Genomic DNA, 18659 nt, shown 5'->3' with positions numbered 1-18659 from the left:
TGGCCGTGAGACCATGTTTTCTTGCTGCTGGTTGCAAGCAGTCGGTCTGAAAGTATGAGCCACAAGACTGAACCCACTGAGTTCAGCATATGGAAATTTACACAGGAAACAAAATGTTTTTGAGAGACATAATTTACTTTACCTATGACAGCAATGCCATTAATTATAGGGGAAACAGTTAAGTGTTAGGGATCGCCAACACTTACAGGAAAATACAGTGCCTTGACTTTATTTAGATCAGCGCTGAGAGTGACAGTCGGTAAGGACTTAGCAGAAGCTGGCAGTACCTTCTTGCACACGTGTCTTAGTCGAGCCTTTCACTCGTGACCGCCAGTGAGGCCACAGGGCACGCGGTCCCACAGTCCCACACTGCGCCCACCGCCAGAGCTCTGCACACGCTCGGCAGGCAAGCCGAGCAAAGCCGGTTCTATCCTGCACGCGCCCCATTTGCAGGGATTGTAGGGCCAAACGGCAGCACCGCTCTCGAGTCTAAACTGGCTGGGTCACCTCGGTAGAAAAACAGGTGCCAGCCAACAGCCCCTGTCCAGGAATCGCTTTGCAGAAGGCACAGCCATCATGCCTGAGGCTCGAGGTCCCAGGTTCAAAGCCCGGCAGCAGCCTCAGCCAGAGCCGAGCAGAGAGTGAGTGCCCTGGCGGAGGAAAGGCACGGTGGACGGTGGACGGACTCCGGTCCGTTCTTTTCTGCTCACGGCAAGCCTGAGGAGGAACGAGACTGCTCTGCTCCCGGGCGTCTTTCTTGTGTTACAAAGGCCACCGAGGAGTCCCACCACGGCCCACTGCTTTCTGGGGACAGAAGCCCACGGCCATCCGTCCTATGAGCAGTTTACTTGTCATTCCCTGTGTTTCCCCTAAAAGCTGAGAGAGAGCTCAGGAACCTCCAGGTCAGGGCGAGGGCTCTGCCGAGACGCCGGGCCCGGGCCGGGTGAGCGCCCGCCTCAGCCTCACCTGGAGGAATCACTTTGGCTTCCTCGGTCCGGCAGGCAGCTCTCCCCGAGCCCAGCGGGAGTGGGCGACGACGGGCAGCGTCATTCTGCCTTGTCCGCGCCCTCGCGGCAGCGGAGCACCGTGGCCGTAATCCACATGTTCAGAGCCAGCATGACCGCGAAGCGCGTCAGGACTGAAGCGGGCGGGAAAAAGCCAGGGTCAGTCAGGACCCCCCGCCCGAGTGGGGCTTCAGAACTAGCGAAGCGGGGGACCGGGCAGTGGCGCGGGGGGGGGTGGGAGAGCGCACGTGGCACACAGCACAAGGGTCCCGGTTCGAGCCCCGGCTCCCCACCTGCAGGGGAATCGCTTCACAGGTGTCTGTCTTCCCCTCCTCTCTCCATTTCTCTCTGTCCTATCCAACAACGACTACAATAAAACAACAAGGGCAACAAAAGGGAATAAATAAACATTAAAAAAATTTTAAAAAACTAATAACTACAACAATAAAACAAGGGCAACAAAAGGAAAATATTTTAAAAAGTTTAAAAAATACAACAACAAAATAAAGGAGAGAGTCGGGCGGTGGTGCAGCGGGTTAACCAGTGCACATGGCACAAAGCGCAAGGACAGGTGTAAGGATCCTGGTTCGAGCCCTGGCTCCCCGCTTCACAGGTGGTGAAGCAGGTCTCCAGGTGTCTGTCTTTCTCTCCCCATCTCTGTCTTCCCCTCCTCTCTCCAATTCTCTCTGTTTTATCAATAGCAATAACAGTGATAATAACTACAACAATGGTAAAACAACCAGGGTAACAAAAAAAGGGGGGGATGGCCTCCAGGAACAGTGGATTTGTGGTGCAGGCACGGAGCCCAACAGTAACCCTGGAGGCAAAAAAAAAAAAGAAGCAGGAAAGTAGCATGGAGCATGAGGACGGGGCAGAGCCTGCCCTCTAGCCACTCTGGGAGGTGCTCTTTCCGTGATGCTGACTGACTTGTCACGACTTCGTGATGACTGTCTGTAAGTGTTTAATGGGGTGGGTCTGCTGACCAGTGCCAGCTTTCCAAATCACCCTTTCCTTGGGCTTCATGTCTCAGAACACTCCCTGTTTAAGGCAGACAGCGTTCCGTGCGCTCCATGAAAATACCTGATAGACCCTGAGTTGTACTTCCAGAGATAGCCAGAAGTCGAGAGGGAAGGGCTGACAGAGAGAGAGGGAGACAGAGACACCTGCACCCCTGCATCACCACTCGTGAAGCTTTCTCCCTGCAGGTGAGGACCGGGGGCTTGAACCTGGGGCCTTGTGTGCTCAGCCAGGTGCACCACCACCTGGCCCCAAAATAACAAACTGACCCAAACAAAATGCATTTTATATTGAAGTAAGCAAAAAGATGTATGTTTTTCCTTTTAAAAAGATTTTTAAAATTTATGTATAAAATAGAAAATATCAACAAAACCATAGGCTAAGAGGGGCACAATCCCACATGGTCCCCACCACCAGAGCTGCCTGCCCCATCCCCTCCACTGGAAGCCCCTATTCATCCCTCTGGGAGCACGGACCCAGGGTCATTACGGGGAGCAGGAGGTGGGAACCCTGGCTTCTGTAGTTGCTTCTCTGGACATGGGTGTTGGCAGGTAGATGCACACCCCTTTATTTTATTTTGTTTTGCCTACTGACACCTCATGCCTTGCAGCACCACTGCTTGTACTGTTTTTTGTTTGTTTTATTTCAAACAGGAAGTGGTCACTGCCGCACTGCTCCACCATTTGTGGAACTTGTGAGGTGTGGTGCCCTCGTGGGGTGCCAGGGGCTTGAACCCAGGTCCTGGCACATGGCAAAGTGTCCAAAAGTAGCTTTAACAGTGACCTGAACACTTGATAATGATGAGAGAGTTGACATGTCACTGTATTTTCAGTTGCCAACAGGGCTATCTCTAGGGCTCAGTGCCGACCACGCCTGGGCCTTTCTTACTCTCCTCTGGGCAGAGACTGAGAGCAGCTGAGAAGGAAGGGGGCGGACGGAGACACCTGCAGCCCTGCTTCACTGCTTGGGAAGCTCCCCTCCCCCACAGATGCGAACCAGGGGTTTGAACCCAGGTCCTGAGACAGGACACTGTGTCCTACTGGGTGCACTGCTGGCCAGTTCCTTGTCCGCCCCTGTAACGGCAAACACGTACGGTAACAAGCTCCTGTTCCCAGAGACTGGTGGCTCCAGGGGCATCTGCCACGTTAGATACACGGCAGCCCCGTGAGGCGACTCCTGGCCGTGTAGCCCGCCACTGAGATGGGTGCCACATGCCCTCCTGGCACTTCCACACGGGGAGCTCAAGTCCTGTTGGGAAGACTCGGGCCTCCCTCCCTTTGCTTTCCCTACTTTCTCGATAGCTTGTGCAGGGACCTTACATGCTGGGAATCTATTCCTCATCTTCACACACAATCTGCTTAAATGATTTTCCAAAAATGCATCACCTCGGGTTACGTCAGAAGGAATGACCACTAGACTTAAGACCCACGTTATCCCTCAAAACAAAAACTCAGACTGTGGAGACAGCACAATGGCCGCACAAAAAACCTTTCATGCCAAAGACCCAGGCTCAATCTCCAGGGCCAAAGCCAGATCTGAACAGTGATCTGAGGAAAAATAAATCAAAGCACTAATATAAAAATCCCAGAAGGCAGTCACTGCTTGGCCTTAGGACACCTTCCGTGTGGACAGCCCCGTGCACCGGGCCCTGGCAGGTCCCTGGGCCGAGCAGGCATGTGCCCTGCTGACACCCTGCACACGCTGCCCCAGGTGTCCCGGGTGTCCCCGCACCCGGCCCCCCAAACTGCACACACTGCCAAGGTGTCCCCGTGCCCGGCCCCCCACACTGCACACACTGCCCAGGTGTCCCGGGTGTCCCCGTGCCTGGCCCTCCACACTGCACACACTGCCCAGGTGTCCCGCGCCCGGCCCTCCACACTGCACACACTGCACACACTGCCCAGGTGTCCCGGGTGTTCCCACGCCTGGCCCTCCACACTGCACACGCTGCCCAGGTGTCCCGGGTGTCCCCGCGCCCAGCCCTCCGCACTGCACACACTGCCCAGGTGTCCCCGCGCCCGGCCCTCCGCACTGCACACACTGCCCAGGTGTCCCAGGTGTCCCCATGCCCGACCCTCCGCACTGCACACACTGCCCAGGTGTCCCAGGTGTCCCCGCGCCCGGCCCTCCACACTGCACACACTGCACACACTGCCCAGGTGTCCCAGGTGTCCCCGCGCCCGGCCCTCCACACTGCACACACTGCACACACTGCCCAGGTGTCCCGGGTGTCCCCGCGCCCGGCCCTCCGCACTGCACACACTGCACACACTGCCCAGGTGTCCCGGGTGTCCCCGCGCCCGGCCCTCCGCACTGCACACACTGCACACACTGCCCAGGTGTCCCGGGTGTTCCCGCGCCCGGCCCTCCACACTGCACACGCTGCCCAGGTGTCCCGGGTGTCCCCGCGCCCAGCCCTCCGCACTGCACACACTGCCCAGGTGTCCCGGGTGTCCCCGCGCCCGGCCCTCCACACTGCACACACTGCCCAGGTGTCCCCGCGCCCGGCCCTCCACACTGCACACACTGCACACACTGCCCAGGTGTCCCAGGTGTCCCCGCGCCCGGCCCTCCGCACTGCACACACTGCACACACTGCCCAGGTGTCCCGCTCCCAGCCCTCCACACTGCACACACTGCACACACTGCCAAAGTGTCCCCGTGCCCGGCCCCCCACACTGCACACACTGCCCAGGTGTCCCGGGTATCCCCACACCCGGCCCTCCGCACTGCACACACTGCACACACTGCCCAGGTGTCCCGGGTGTCCCCGCGCCCGGCCCTCCGCACTGCACACACTGCACACACTGCCCAGGTGTCCCCGCGCCCAGCCCTCCACACTGCACACACTGCACATACTGCACACACTGCATACACTGCCCCGGTGTCCTGGGTGTCCCCGCGCCCGGCCCTCCGCACTGCACACACTGCCCAGGTGTCCCGCGCCCGGCCCCCCACACCGCACACGCTTGGCCTGTGTTGCCGGCTGACTGGACGCTCCGTGGAGGCAGCCGTCTGCCGGCTGTGCCCTCTGCCCCAGCCACTAGGACAAGGTGCCTAGAACAGTCAGCGGAGACCCATGAAGTCAGTGTGGCCGCTGAGTGGATGACCCCTCGGGGCCAATGTGACCTATCCCAACCCTGACAGTTCACCAGCCACAGAAGGCAGGAGGTGGGGGATGATGTGACTTACTTGCAAGATCACCGGTGGTCAGTAAAGTCGTAACTATTCTTGCTGTAAGAGAAAAATTTCCCATTAAATATCAACGTGTGGGGTTAAGGGCACGTGGTGCAAAGCGCAGGGACCGGCATAAGGATCCTGGTTCAAGCCCCCGGCTCCCTACCTGCAGGGGAGTCGCTTCACAAGTGGTGAAGCAGGTCTGCAGGTGTCTGTCTTTCTCTCCCCTTGTCTTCCCCTCCTCTCTCTATTTCTCTCTGTCCTATCCAACAACAATGACAACAATAACAACAACAACAATAACTACAACAATAAACAAGGGCAACAAAAAGGAATAAATAATAAATAAAATAAAATGATGTATAAAAAAATCAGGTCTTGTATCCTAGCCGGTGACGTGGGGCCATCCAACTAAACTCGCCCCTGAAGGCACAAGGGAACCACAGCCCTGAGCGCCCGTGCTCATGAGCCATCCACGTAGAGACGCCTGTGGCCAGCTGTGTCTGATGACGTAAACGGGGAAGTGGATCCAAACTCGGGCAGGAGATCACGTTCACCTGTAGGAAAGACCCACTAGAAGGCTTCCAGACAGGCACTTCAAAAGCACTTCTCCTGTGATGGGGCCTCAGACAAGTGCCACCCGCCGCTCGGGCCAGGTCACCCACTGCTTGAATTTAGGACGAGAGAGGGAGACACCACAGCCGCGCTCCGTGGGCCGTGGAGCCTCAGACGTCACAGGGCTCACATCCCAGCACTGAGCTGACTTGTGGCCCCAGAAATGTGTAGAGAATGGTGCCCAGGGGGACCTGGGAGAGAGCTCAGTGGCAGCACCCAAGGCTCACCCGAGGCCCCCGAGGCCCCACATTCCTCTGCTCTGACAGGGAGACAGGGAGAGAGACAGACCCTGTGGCCTTGCTCCACTACTCAGAACCTTCCCCCTGCAGGTGGGGACGGGGCCTTGAACCCGGGTCCTTGGGCACTGCCATGTGCGCTCAGCCAGGCCCACCACCACCTGGCCCCTCCTCTGGTATGTTTTATCTCATATGTCATACAGATTCAAACTTTTAAAGCGAGTGAGTAGATTTGATGTAATCAGTCTCGATGCCAATCAGCTGTTGATTTCTGAAGTGATGTGCTTTGGCTTTTCTTTAACTAAAATACAGACCATGAGAGAGGGAGAGAGACAGAGACCGTGAGAGAGGGAGAGGGAGAGAGAGAGAGACCCTAAGAGAGGGAGAGGGAGAGAGACCGTGAGAGAGGGAGACAGAGATCCTGAGAGAAGGAGAGGGAGAGAGACCGTGAGACAGCAGGATGGCGCAGGCGGCTAAGGGTCTCTGGGGAGCCGCGCGTGGCCCACTGGGCCGCTCACCCGCGCTGGTGCAGGCCGCCAGGCCCCAGGTCAGAGCGCTCACGGATCCCGAGTCGCCAGTGGCCCACAGGAGCTGGAGCTGAGCGAACTTGCTGGCCGCGCTGAGGACAGTGCACAGGTTCTGTTTGTGGCGAGAACGTGGGGGCATAAGGACCCCGGCCTAGAGGAGCCGGCGGGGGCGGGCGGGGGCGCGCACGGCGTGGCGCACGACCACCTGGGTTCGAGCCCCTGGTCCCTCCTGCCAGGGGGAAGCTTCCCAAGTTGTGGAGCAGGGCTGCAGGTGTCCCTTCCTCTCTACCTCCTCCTTCCCTCTCATTCACCTGGCTTTGTCCGATTCAAAAGGAAAAACGCAGGAGGAGCTGGGCAGTGGTGCACCTGGTACAGCGCACGCGTCACCTCCTAGGTGAGGACCCGGGTTCAAGCCCACGCCCCACCTGCAGGGAGGAATCCTCACAAGTGGTGAAGGAGGGCTGCGGTGTCTCTCCGTCACTAGCTCCCTCCCCTCTCAGTCTCTATCCAAAATAAATAAAAGATACTAAAAAAGCAGGGCTGGGGGTGAGCACCAGTTAAGCACACATGCTACTTGGTGGCAAGGATGAGGGTTCAAGCCCCTGCTCCCCACCAGCAGTGGGGTGCGTCACGAGCCACAAAGCAGGTGCTCCTGGCAGCCACCACCCCATTGAAAATTTTCATTTGAGGGAGTCGGCCGTGGCGCAGTGAGTAAAGCACAAGGACCGGCATAAGGATCCCGGTTCGAGCCCCCGGCTCCCCACCTGCAGGGGAGTCGCTTCACAGGCGGTGAAGCAGGTCTGCAGGTGTCTGTCTTTCTCTCCTCCTCTCTGTCTTCCCCTCCTCTCTCCATTTCTCTCTGTCCTGTCCAACAACAATAACTACAATAAAACAGCAAAGGCAACAAAAGGGAAAATAAATTAATTAATTAAATTTTTTTTTATTTGATAGGACAGAGAGAAATTGAGAGGAGAGATGCAGAGGAGAAGAGAAAGACACCTGCAGACCTGTTTTTACCATTTTTGAAGCATTTCCCTGAGGGTGGGAGTGGGGCTTGAACCCGGGTCCAGTGTGTGCTCAGAGAGATGCACCAGCAGCTGGCCTTGAGAATACCCTATAACATGTGGATGGCACCGTGCTCCTGTCACCATTTGTCATTGGTACATGTGTCTTTATAGGCTGAACACGTGATCTGCAAGGTTCTCTGAAGACAAGTGGCATGGGAGGAGAGAGGGAGACTGAGACGCCCACACTGCAGGGGAGGGACAGGACTCACGATGGCCAGGTATCTCTCACTGCAGGGCAGGGATGGGACTCACCATGGCCAGGTCTCTCTCACTGCAGGGCAGGGACGGGACTCACCATGGCCAGGTCTCTCTCACTGCAGGGCAGGGACTCGCCATGGCCAGGTCTCTCTCACTGCAGGGCAGGGACGGGACTCACCATGGCCAGGTCTCTCTCACTGCAGGGCAGGGACGGGACTCACCATGGCCAGGTCTCTCTCACTGCAGGGCAGGGACGGGACTCACCATGGCCAGGTCTCTCTCACTGCAGGGCAGGGACGGGACTCACCATGGCCAGGTCTCTCTCACTGCAGGGCAGGGACGGGACTCACCATGGCCAGGTCTCTCTCACTGCAGGGCAGGGACGGGACTCACCATGGCCAGGTCTCTCTCACTGCAGGGCAGGGACGGGACTCACCGTGGCCAGGTCTCTCTCACTGCAGGGCAGGGACGGGACTCACCGTGGCCAGGTATCTCTCACTGCAGGGCAGGGACGGGACTCACCGTGGCCAGGTCTCTCTCACTGCAGGGCAGGGACGGGACTCACCGTGGCCAGGTATCTCTCACTGCAGGGCAGGGACGGGACTCACCGTGGCCAGGTCTCTCTCACTGCAGGGCAGGGACGGGACTCACCGTGGCCAGGTCTCTCTCACTGCAGGGCAGGGACGGGACTCACCGTGGCCAGGTCTCTCTCACTGCAGGGCAGGGACGGGACTCACCATGGCCAGGTCTCTCTCACTGCAGGGCAGGGACGGGACTCACCGTGGCCAGGTCTCTCTCACTGCAGGGCAGGGACGGGACTCACCGTGGCCAGGTCTCTCTCACTGCAGGGCAGGGCAGGGACTCACCATGGCCAGGTCTCTCTCACTGCAGGGACGGGACTCACCATGGCCAGGTCTCTCTCACTACAGGGCAGGGACGGGACTCACCATGGCCAGGTCTCTCTCACTGCAGGGCAGGGACGGGACTCACCATGGCCAGGTCTCTCTCACTGCAGGGCAGGGACGGGACTCACCATGGCCAGGTCTCTCTCACTGCAGGGCAGGGACGGGACTCACCGTGGCCAGGTCTCTCTCACTGCAGGGCAGGGACGGGACTCACCGTGGCCAGGTCTCTCTCACTGCAGGGCAGGGACGGGACTCACCGTGGCCAGGTCTCTCTCACTGCAGGGCAGGGACGGGACTCACCGTGGCCAGGTCTCTCTCACTGCAGGGCAGGGCAGGGACTCACCATGGCCAGGTCTCTCTCACTGCAGGGACGGGACTCACCATGGCCAGGTCTCTCTCACTACAGGGCAGGGACGGGACTCACCATGGCCAGGTCTCTCTCACTGCAGGGCAGGGACTCACCATGGCCAGGTCTCTCTCACTGCAGGGCAGGGACTCACCATGGTCAGGTCTCTCTCACTGCAGGGCAGGGACGGGACTCACCATGGCCAGGTCTATGATCCACTTGTGCAGGGTGAGCAGGAACCAGGCTGCCACAAAGCTGAATGGGAGTCAAGGGAGGTGCCGGAGGCAAGGCTGTTAGCCCCAGGCCCCCCCACCCCATTCCAGGGTGACGGCCGAGACCGTCCACAGGACCTCGTGCGGAACTGGAAACAGTCCAGCCGTAACTTGTAAGATGTGGAAAAGATAAAAATAACTCATGCTAACAGCTGCCCGGACTTGAAAAGAACAGAAGTAGATTGTGGGAGAGAATGGTGAACACCTGTGTTCTCAGACAACCCTAGGATTTCAACTTCCGCAGGGTTTCAACTCCAAGCCTCATCTGACCATGCACACGCCTTCACATTCACTCACCAGCTGACTTCTGATTTCTCGACACATTTGTGGATTCGTGCAAGGTGGGGTCAAGCCCTGGTCCCCCCAGCAGAGGCTTCAGGAGTGGTGAAGCAGGGCTGCCGGTGTCTAGCTCCCTGCCTCCTCCACCTTTCTGTATCTCTCTGTCCTATCAACCAAAAGGTGAAAAAGTGAAAAGAGGAAAAATGGCTGCTGGGAGCAGTGGGTTTCTTGTAGTCCTAGCAAGCGCCCTGCTGGCAATGGAGAGGGAGGGAAGGAGGAGGGCAAAAAACAAAAAAAACCAGACAAACAGAAAGCTAAGTTCTTTGGGACCAGGTAGGGGCTCACCTGGTGAAGTGCCACCTTGACACCCCAGGTCCCAGGTCCCACCTGGAGGGCGAGGCGTCACAACGTGGAGCAGGGCTGTTCTCTCCCACTGATGCAGGGGCTGCAGGGAACAGCAGAAGCAGGCAGGCACTGAGCCCAGGTGCTAAAAAACAGCGGCAACAGGGAGTCGGGCGGTAGCGCAGTGGGTTAAGCTCAGGTGGCGCGAAGCACAAGACCGGCTTAAGGATCCCTGTTCGAGCCCCCGGCTTCCCACCTGTGATGGTGGGTCGCTTTACAGGCGTGTCTGTCTTTCTCTCCTCCTCTCTGTCTTCCCCTCCTCTCTCCATTTCTCTCTGTCCTATCCAACAACGACGACAACAATAATAACTACAACAATAAAACAACAAGGGCAACAAAAGGGAAAATACATATAAAAATAAATAAATAAAAGAAAATACTTTAAAAAAAAAAAAAGAACAGAGGCAACTAAGGAACGGGAAAGAAAGGCAAGCTCGTCAAGGGCGCCAAGGCTAGAGTAAGTGTCCTCTGCAGCCCATCCAGCTCTGCTCACCCTGCCCTGACCCACAGCCCCTTGGAGCCCTGCGAGCAGGGCCCGTCCTGGGGTGACTCAGTGACCTAAGGCCGGTGGGCCACCGCCCCATCTCCCACACTCCGAGGCCAAAGGATACCAGATGACGTAGGGGGCCGCCCGCTTCACGTTGCCGTTGAAATGGAACACGCAGAGCAGGAGGACCACGTCTGCAAGAGAGGCCAGTGAGCACCGGGTGGCCCAGGGGCCGGGGGCCCTGGTGCCAGCACCCGCTTACCTTGTGCGATGAGAACGGGGTACTCCAGGTAGGTCAGCGGCGGGTACTCATAGTAAGACTGGTACCGGAGGCACACCAGGAACCTGCAGTGAGAGGCACCTTCAACACCAACTCCCTTGCCCGCGGTGCCCCGGGCAGACTCACCTGCCAGACCTCTGAGGGGCTGAGGCGCAGGAGGGTGAGCCAGGGGGAGGGCTGCTGATGGGAGATCCCCGGGACTGGGCGGCTGGGCACAGGCTCATTCTAGGCTGAGTCCCGCCAGGTGGCAGGGGGCGGCCGGGCGCAGGCTCACTCTAGGCTGAGTCCCGCCAGGTGGCAGGGGGCGGCCGGGCGCAGGCTCACTCTAGGCTGACTCTCACCAGGTAGCAGGGGGCAAACCCAGGAAAGAGAGAGAACCAGAGCTAGCTCTGCACAAGCTGGTGCCAGGGATTGAATTTGGGACTCTAGGACCTCGAGCAGCCTCTACACTGTGTCCCAGGCGGGCATTTGTTCCCAGGCTGGTCTGTCCCACAAACGGGGCACACCAGGACAAGAAGGGGTGCTCCAAGCTGGAGGGGTTGGAACTGGCTGGGAGAGGGGGTGCATCAGGGTGGGGGAGAGGTGGTTCCGGCTGGGGGAGGGGGTGTTTGGACTGGGGGAGCACCTACCCCTCCACTTAGTGGGTGCCCCAACACCCCACCACTTAGTGGGTGCCCTCCTACCCCATCACTTAGTGGGTGCCCCTCCTACCCCATCACTTAGTGGGTGCCCCTCCTACCCCATCACTTAGTGGGTGCCCCTCCTACCCCATCACTTAGTGGGTGTCCCTCCTACCCCATCACATAGTGGGTGCCCCTCCTACCCCATCACTTAGTGGGTGCCCCTCCTACCCCATCACTTAGTGGGTGTCCCTCCTACCCCATCACATAGTGGGTGCCCTCCTACCCCATCACATAGTGGGTGCCCTCCTACCCCATCACTTAGTGGGTGCCCCTCCTACCCCATCACTTAGTGGGTGCCCCTCCTACCCCATCACTTAGTGGGTGCCCCTCCTACCCCATCACTTAGTGGGTGTCCCTCCTACCCCATCACATAGTGGGTGCCCTCCTACCCCATCACTTAGTGGGTGCCCCTCCTACCCCATCACTTAGTGGGTGCCCCTCCTACCCCATCACTTAGTGGGTGTCCCTCCTACCCCATCACATAGTGGGTGCCCTCCTACCCCATCACTTAGTGGGTGCTCCTCCTACCCCATCACATAGTGGGTGCCCTCCTACCCCATCACTTAGTGGGTGCCCCTCCTACCCCATCACTTAGTGGGTGCCCCTCCACCCCATCACATAGTGGGTGCCCTCCTACCCCATCACATAGTGGGTGCTCCTCCTATCCCATCACATAGTGGGTGCCCTCCTACCCCATCACTTAGTGGGTGCCCCTCTTACCCCATCACATAGTGGGTGCCCTCCTACCCCATCACTTAGTGGGTCCCCCTCTTACCCCATCACATAGTGGGTGCCCTCCTACCCCATCACTTAATGGGTGCCCCTCTTACCCCATCACATAGTGGGTGCTCCTCCTACCCCATCACATAGTGGGTGCCCTCCTACCCCATCACTTAGTGGGTGCCCCTCCTACCCCATCACTTAGTGGGTGTCCCTCCTACCCCATCACATAGTGGGTGCCCTCCTACCCCATCACATAGTGGGTGCCCTCCTACCCCATCACTTAGTGGGTGCCCCTCCTACCCCATCACTTAGTGGGTGCCCCTCCTACCCCATCACTTAGTGGGTGCCCTCCTACCCCATCACATAGTGGGTGCCCCTCTTACCCCATCACATAGTGGGTGCCCTCCTACCCCATCACATAGTGGGTGCCCCTCCTACCCCATCACTTAGTGGGTGCCCTCCTACCCCATCACATAGTGGGTGCCCCTCTTACCCCATCACATAGTGGGTGCCCCTCCTATCCCATCACATAGTGGGTGCCCTCCTACCCCATCACATAGTGGGTGCTCCTCCTACCCCATCACATAGTGGGTGCTCCTCCTACCCCATCACATAGTGGGTGCTCCTCCTACCCCATCACTTAGTGGGTGCCCCCCCTATCCCATCACATAGTGGGTGCCCTCCTACCCCATAACATAGTGGGTGCCCCTCCTACCCCATCACATAGTGGGTGCCCTCCTACCCCATCACATAGTGGGTGCCCCTCCTACCCCATCACTTAGTGGGTGCCCCTCTTACCCCATCACATAGTGGGTGCCCTCCTACCCCATCACTTAGGGGGTGCCCCTCTTACCCCATCACATAGTGGGTGCTCCTCCTACCCCATCACTTAGTGAGTGCCCCTCTTACCCCATCACATAGTGGGTGCCCTCCTACCCCATCACATAGTGGGTGCCCCTCCTACCCCATCACATAGTGGGTGCCCTCCTACCCCATCACTTAGTGGGTGCCCTCCTACCCCATCACATAGTGGGTGCCCTCCTACCCCATCACATAGTGGGTGCTCCTCCTACCCCATCACATAGTGGGTGCCCTCCTACCCCATCACTTAGTGGGTGCTCCTCCTACCCCATCACATAGTGGGTGCCCCTCCTACCCCATCACTTAGTGGGTGCCCTCCTACCCCATCACATAGTGGGTGCCCCTCTTACCCCATCACATAGTGGGTGCCCCTCCTATCCCATCACATAGTGGGTGCCCCTCTTACCCCATCACATAGTGGGTGCTCCTCCTACCCCATCACATAGTGGGTGCTCCTCCTACCCCATCACATAGTGGGTGCCCTCCTACCCCATCACTTAGTGGGTGCCCTCCTACCCCATCACATAGTGGGTGCCCCTCCTATCCCATCACATAGTGGGTGCCCTCCTACCCCATCACATAGTGGGTGCCCCTCCTACCCCATCACTTAGTGGGTGCCCCTCTTACCCCATCACATAGTGGGTGCCCTCCTACCCCATCACTTAGGGGGTGCCCCTCTTACCCCATCACATAGTGGGTGCTCCTCCTACCCCATCACTTAGTGAGTGCCCCTCTTACCCCATCACATAGTGGGTACCCTCCTACCCCATCACTTAGTGGGTGCCCTCCTACCCCATCACATAGTGGGTGCCCTCCTACCCCATCACATAGTGGGTGCCCTCCTACCCCATCACTTAGTGGGTGCTCCTCCTACCCCATCACATAGTGGGTGCCCTCCTACCCCATCACTTAGTGGGTGCTCCTCCTACCCCATCACATAGTGGGTGCCCCTCTTACCCCATTACATAGTGGGTGCCCCTCCTATCCCATCACATAGTGGGTGCCCCTCTTACCCCATCACATAGTGGGTGCTCCTCCTACCCCATCACATAGTGGGTGCTCCTCCTACCCCATCACATAGTGGGTGCTCCTCCTACCCCATCACTTAGTGGGTGCCCCTCCTATCCCATCACATAGTGGGTGCCCTCCTACCCCATCACATAGTGGGTGCCCCTCCTATCCCATCACATAGTGGGTGCCCTCCTACCCCATCACATAGTGGGTGCCCCTCCTACCCCATCACTTAGTGGGTGCCCCTCTTACCCCATCACATAGTGGGTGCCCTCCTACCCCATCACTTAGGGGGTGCCCCTCTTACCCCATCACATAGTGGGTGCCCTCCTACCCCATCACTTAGGGGGTGCCCCTCTTACCCCATCACATAGTGGGTGCTCCTCCTACCCCATCACTTAGTGAGTGCCCCTCTTACCCCATCACATAGTGGGTGCCCTCCTACCCCATCACTTAGGGGGTGCCCCTCCTACCCCATCACATAGTGGGTGCCCTCCTACCCCATCACTTAGTGGGTGCCCTCCTACCCCATCACATAGTGGGTGCCCTCCTACCCCATCACATAGTGGGTGCCCTCCTACCCCATCACTTAATGGGTGCCCCTCCTACCCCATCACTTAGTGGGTGCCCCTCCTACCCCATCACATAGTGGGTGCTCCTCCTACCCCATCACTTAGTGGGTGCCCCTCCTACCCCATCACTTAGTGGGTGCCCCTCCTACCCCATCACTTAGTGGGTGCCCTCCTACCTCACCACTTAGTGGGTGTCCCTCCTACCCCACCTCCGCTGTGTCCTTGCCTCCAGGGAGACCCATGATGGAAGGCAAGGAGAGGCCCCCCACCCCCCACTCTGGCAGGGCGATGCTGTCATGGGGAGTGTCTGCTGGTGAGAGGAGATGTGTCTGATGACCTGGTGACTGAGGCCGGCCTGAATCTGAGCCAGTCTGAGCTTTCTGTCCTGGCATTTAAACACCAAATGGTTTAAAGGGAAAACCAGAAACAACTCTGCTCACAGTCACCAGACAGGAAGGGTGGTCTGGAACTCCCAGAGGAATTTTACCCAGAAGCTGAGTGTGTGGTGGCAGCACCCACCAGCCCTAACCCTGGAGCTCGCCAGCCCAGCTGCACAGCCTGAAGGTAAAGTGTCCCTCAGGCACAGACAGGCTGCCTAGTGCAGGCGCTCCATGTACCTGTCTGCCCGTCCCCAGATCAGGGACCCCCAAGGGTGGCCTTCCCCCTGCAGAGCAGCCCCCCTCAACCTGGACCCCCTTTCGATCTCCAGTCCCCAGCCCACCCAGGAAGACCCTGCTTCAGGGGACAGCAGGAGGGTCATGGGGTCACCGGCTGATGCAGGGGTGAGCAAGGGAGGGTTCCTGGGGGCTGGGGCCGCTGCAGGGGTGAGCAGGGCGTCCTGGGGGCCCAGAGGCCACTGCAGGGGTGATCAGGGTGTCCTGGGGACACAGGGGCCACTGCAGGGGTGAGCAGGGGGGTCCTGGGAACACCTGCCTGCTTCAGGGGTAAGTGGGGGGTTCCTGGGGGGACAGGGGCTGCTTCAGGGGTGATCAGGGGTGTCCTGGGGGCACAGGGGATGCTGCAGGGGTCAGCAGGGGGGTCCTGAGGGCACAGAGGCCACTTCAGGGGTGATCAGGTGGGTCCTGGGGGCACAGGGGATGCTACAGGGGTGAGCAGGGGGGTCCTGGGGGCGCGGGGGCATTGCAGGGGTGAGCAGGGGTGTCCTGGAGGCACAGGGGCCATTGCAGGGGTGAGCAGGGGTGTCCTGGGGGCACAGGGGCCATTGCAGGGGTGAGCAGGGGTTTCCTAGGGGTGCCGGAGTGTTGCAGAGGTGAGCAGGGGTGTCCTGGGGTGCAGGGGCCACTGCAGGGGTGAGCAGGGGGCTCTGGGGGTGCTGGGGCTGCTGCAGGGGTGAGCAGGGGTGTCCTGGGGGCACAGGGGCCATTGCAGGGGTGAGCAGGGGTTTCCTAGGGGTGCCGGAGTGTTGCAGAGGTGAGCGGGGGTGTCCTGGGGTGCAGGGGCCACTGCAGGGGTTAGCAGGGGGCTCTGGGGGTGCTGGGGCTGCTGCAGGGGTGAGCAGGGGTGTTCTGGGGGCACCAGGGGCGTTGCAGGGGTGAGCAAGGGGGTCCTGGGGGCACAGGGGCCATTGCGGGGTGAGCAGGGGTGTCCTGGGGGCACTGGGGCCTCTGCAGGGGTGAGCAGGGGGTTCCTGTTGCAGGGGTGAGCAGGGGGGTTCTGGGGTCGTGAGGCTTTGCAGGGGTGAGCAGGGATTATCCTGGGGGTGCTGGGGCCGCTGCAGGGATGAGCAGGGGGGTCCTGGGGGCGCCAGGGATGCTGCAGGGGTGAGCAGGGAGGTCCTGGGTGTGCAGGGGCCGCTGCAGGGGTGAACAGCGGGTCCTGGGGGCGGCGGCCTGTTGCAGGGGTGAGCAGGGGGGGTCCTGAGGGTGTCGACCCGCTGCAGGGGGGTCCTGGGGGTGCAGGGGCCGCTGCAGGGGTGAGCAGGGAGGTCCTGAGGGTGTCGACTTGTTGCAGGGGTGAGCAGGGGTGTCCTGGGAGCAGCAGCCTGTTGCAGGGGTGAGGAAGGGGGTACTGGGGGCACAGGGGGCGCTGCAGGGCTGCAGGGGTGAGCAGGGGGGTCTTGGGGGTGCTGCAGGGGTGAGGGGGGGTCCTGGGGGCGCCCGGGATGCTGCAGGGGTAAGCAGGGGTTCCTGGGGGCACAGGGGGCGCTGCAGGGCTGCAGGGGTGAGCAGGGGGGTCTTGAGGGTGCTGCAGGGGTGAGCGGGGGGGAGGGGGTCCTGGGGGCGCCGGGATGCTGCAGGGGTGAGCAGGGGGTTCCTGTTGCAGGGATGAGCAGGGGGGTCCTGAGGGCACAGGGGCCACTGCAGGGGTGAGCAGGGGGATCCTGAGAGTGTCAACCTGCTGCAGGGGTGAGCAGGGGGGTCCTGGGGGCGCCTGGGACGCCTCAGGGGTGAGCAGGGGGTCCTAGGGGCGGCGGCCTGTTGGGAGGTCCTGGGGGTGCAGGGGCCGCTGCAGGGGTGAGCAGGGTGGTCCTGAGGGTGTCGACCCGCTGCAGGGGTGAGAAGGGGGGTCCGGGGGTGCAGGGGCCGCTGCAGGTGTGAGCAGGGGGGTCCTGAGGGTGTCGACCTGCTGCAGGGGTGAGCAGGGGTGTCTTGGGGGCAGCAGCCTGTTGCAGTGGTGAGGAAGGAAAAGAGGGTTCCTAGGGGCGCTGCAGGGGTGGGCAGGGGGATCCTGGCGGCACTGCAGGGGTGAGCAGTGGGTTCCTGGCGGCACTGCAGGGGTGAGCAGGGGGATCCTGGGGGCGCTGCAGGGGTGAGCAGGGGGTTCCTGGCGGCACTGCAGGGGTGAGCAGGGGAGTCCTGGGGACTCTGGGACGCTGCAGGGGTGAGCAGGGGGATCCTGGGGGCCCCCAGTGAGGGGGCTACCGGAAGCCGGTGGGGAGGCTCTGAGCGCAGGTCCGGAACCTGGGGGGGGGGGGACGGGGTGCCTGGTGCCCGCTCCTTTGGGTAGCAGCGGGGAGGAGGGAGGAGGAAGGAGAAGGGAGGTGGGCGGGCACCAGAGGAGGAAGGAGGAAGGAGGAAGGAGGAAGGACTGGGAGGGCAGCGGGAGAAGGCGGTGAGGGGGAGCAGGGGGAGGACGAAGGGAGGGGAGGTAGGGGGAGTTGAGGGAGAGGTAAGGGGAGGTGGGGAAGGCAAGGGGAGGGAGGTGGGGGCGGCAGGGGGAGGGCGAGGAGGGCGCAGGGGGCGGCAGGGGGAGGCGGAGGGGCGCAGGGGGAGAGCGAGGAGGGCGCAGGGCGGCAGGGGGAGGGCGAGGAGGGCGCAGGGGGCGGCAGGGGAGGCGGAGGGGCGCAGGGGGAGGGCGAGGAGGGCGCAGGGCGGCAGGGGGAGGGCGAGGAGGGCGCAGGGCGGCTCTCACCCCGCCAGCTCCAGCAGCAGCCCGGGGAGGCTGAGGCCCCGCACGCTCCGCGCCCGCAGCACGGCGACCACCTGCGGCAGCTTGAGCCCCGCGCCCAGGCCCAGCGCGCCCCAGCCGCACGCGCCCAGCAGCAGGGTCCGCATGGCGCCGCCGCCCCGCTCTCCGGCCGCCACCAGCCCCGACGCCACCTCCCGCCGCACCCGCCCGGCACCCCGGACCCGCCCCGCCACCCCGGACCCGCCCCGCTGCACCCGCCACCACACCCGCCCCGCTGCACCCGCCACCGCACCCGCCCCGTCGCGCCTCCCCGCGCCATCTGCAGGGTCCCTGCGCCCTCCTGCTGCCCCTCCCCTGGGTGCCCCTGTCGCCCCCCTCGCACCCCAGCTCCCCCGCTCCCCTGGGTGCCCCTGTCGCCCCCTCGCACCCCAGCTGCCCCGCTCCTCTGGGTGCTCCTGTCGCCTCCCTTGTTGCACCCTGTTACCCCGCTCCCCTGGGTGTCCCTGCGGCTCCCCTCGTGGGCTCCCATCCCAGCCCCCCAGTTCCGCCCCCCTGTTCCCCCATTAGACCAGGACCCCACTCTTTTGACCTCACTGGGTCGTCATCATTTTAAGACCCTCCAAGTGGC

At 61.1% G+C, this 18659-nt stretch overlaps 1 protein-coding gene across 4 annotated transcripts; it reads right to left on the bottom strand.

Moving 5' to 3' along the window:
• Nucleotides 1–116: 116 nt before the first annotated feature.
• SLC66A3 (solute carrier family 66 member 3) lies at nucleotides 117–18224 on the bottom strand. Of its 4 annotated transcripts, none has more exons than XM_060186560.1 (7): nucleotides 18035–18223; nucleotides 10795–10877; nucleotides 10657–10726; nucleotides 9290–9347; nucleotides 6568–6688; nucleotides 5214–5255; nucleotides 117–1138 (listed from the first exon to the last, which is right to left on the bottom strand). In XM_060186560.1, exons 1-7 carry the CDS (start codon nucleotides 18175–18177, stop codon nucleotides 1047–1049), a joined length of 609 nt encoding a protein of 202 aa, XP_060042543.1. In that variant the 5' UTR covers nucleotides 18178–18223; the 3' UTR covers nucleotides 117–1046. The 4 variants fall into 4 exon arrangements, with proteins under 4 accessions (XP_060042543.1, XP_060042542.1, XP_060042544.1 ...); XM_060186562.1 differs by having other exon boundaries at nucleotides 1017–1138; nucleotides 6568–6668; XM_060186559.1 differs by lacking the exon at nucleotides 5214–5255 and having other exon boundaries at nucleotides 6568–6668; nucleotides 18035–18224.
• Between the last annotated feature and the right edge of the window lie 435 nt (nucleotides 18225–18659).

This window comes from Erinaceus europaeus, chromosome 3 (genome assembly GCF_950295315.1).
Source record: "Erinaceus europaeus chromosome 3, mEriEur2.1, whole genome shotgun sequence".
Taxonomy (NCBI): domain Eukaryota; kingdom Metazoa; phylum Chordata; class Mammalia; order Eulipotyphla; family Erinaceidae; genus Erinaceus; species Erinaceus europaeus.
This window is presented reverse-complemented; position numbering and strand designations above follow the sequence as displayed.

Bases quoted from the DNA above. Each gene is read 5' to 3' on its own strand.
- SLC66A3 (XM_060186559.1), bottom strand. From the start codon at position 18,177: ATGCGGACCCTGCTGCTGGGCGCGTGCGGCTGGGGCGCGCTGGGCCTG. The intron at 10,727-10,794 runs GTAAGCGGGTGC...CCTCTCTTGCAG, and splicing joins CCCCGTTCTCATCGCACAAG to ACGTGGTCCTCCTGCTCTGC. The intron at 9,348-10,656 runs GTATCCTTTGGC...ACTCCCATTCAG, and splicing joins GCGGCCCCCTACGTCATCTG to CTTTGTGGCAGCCTGGTTCC.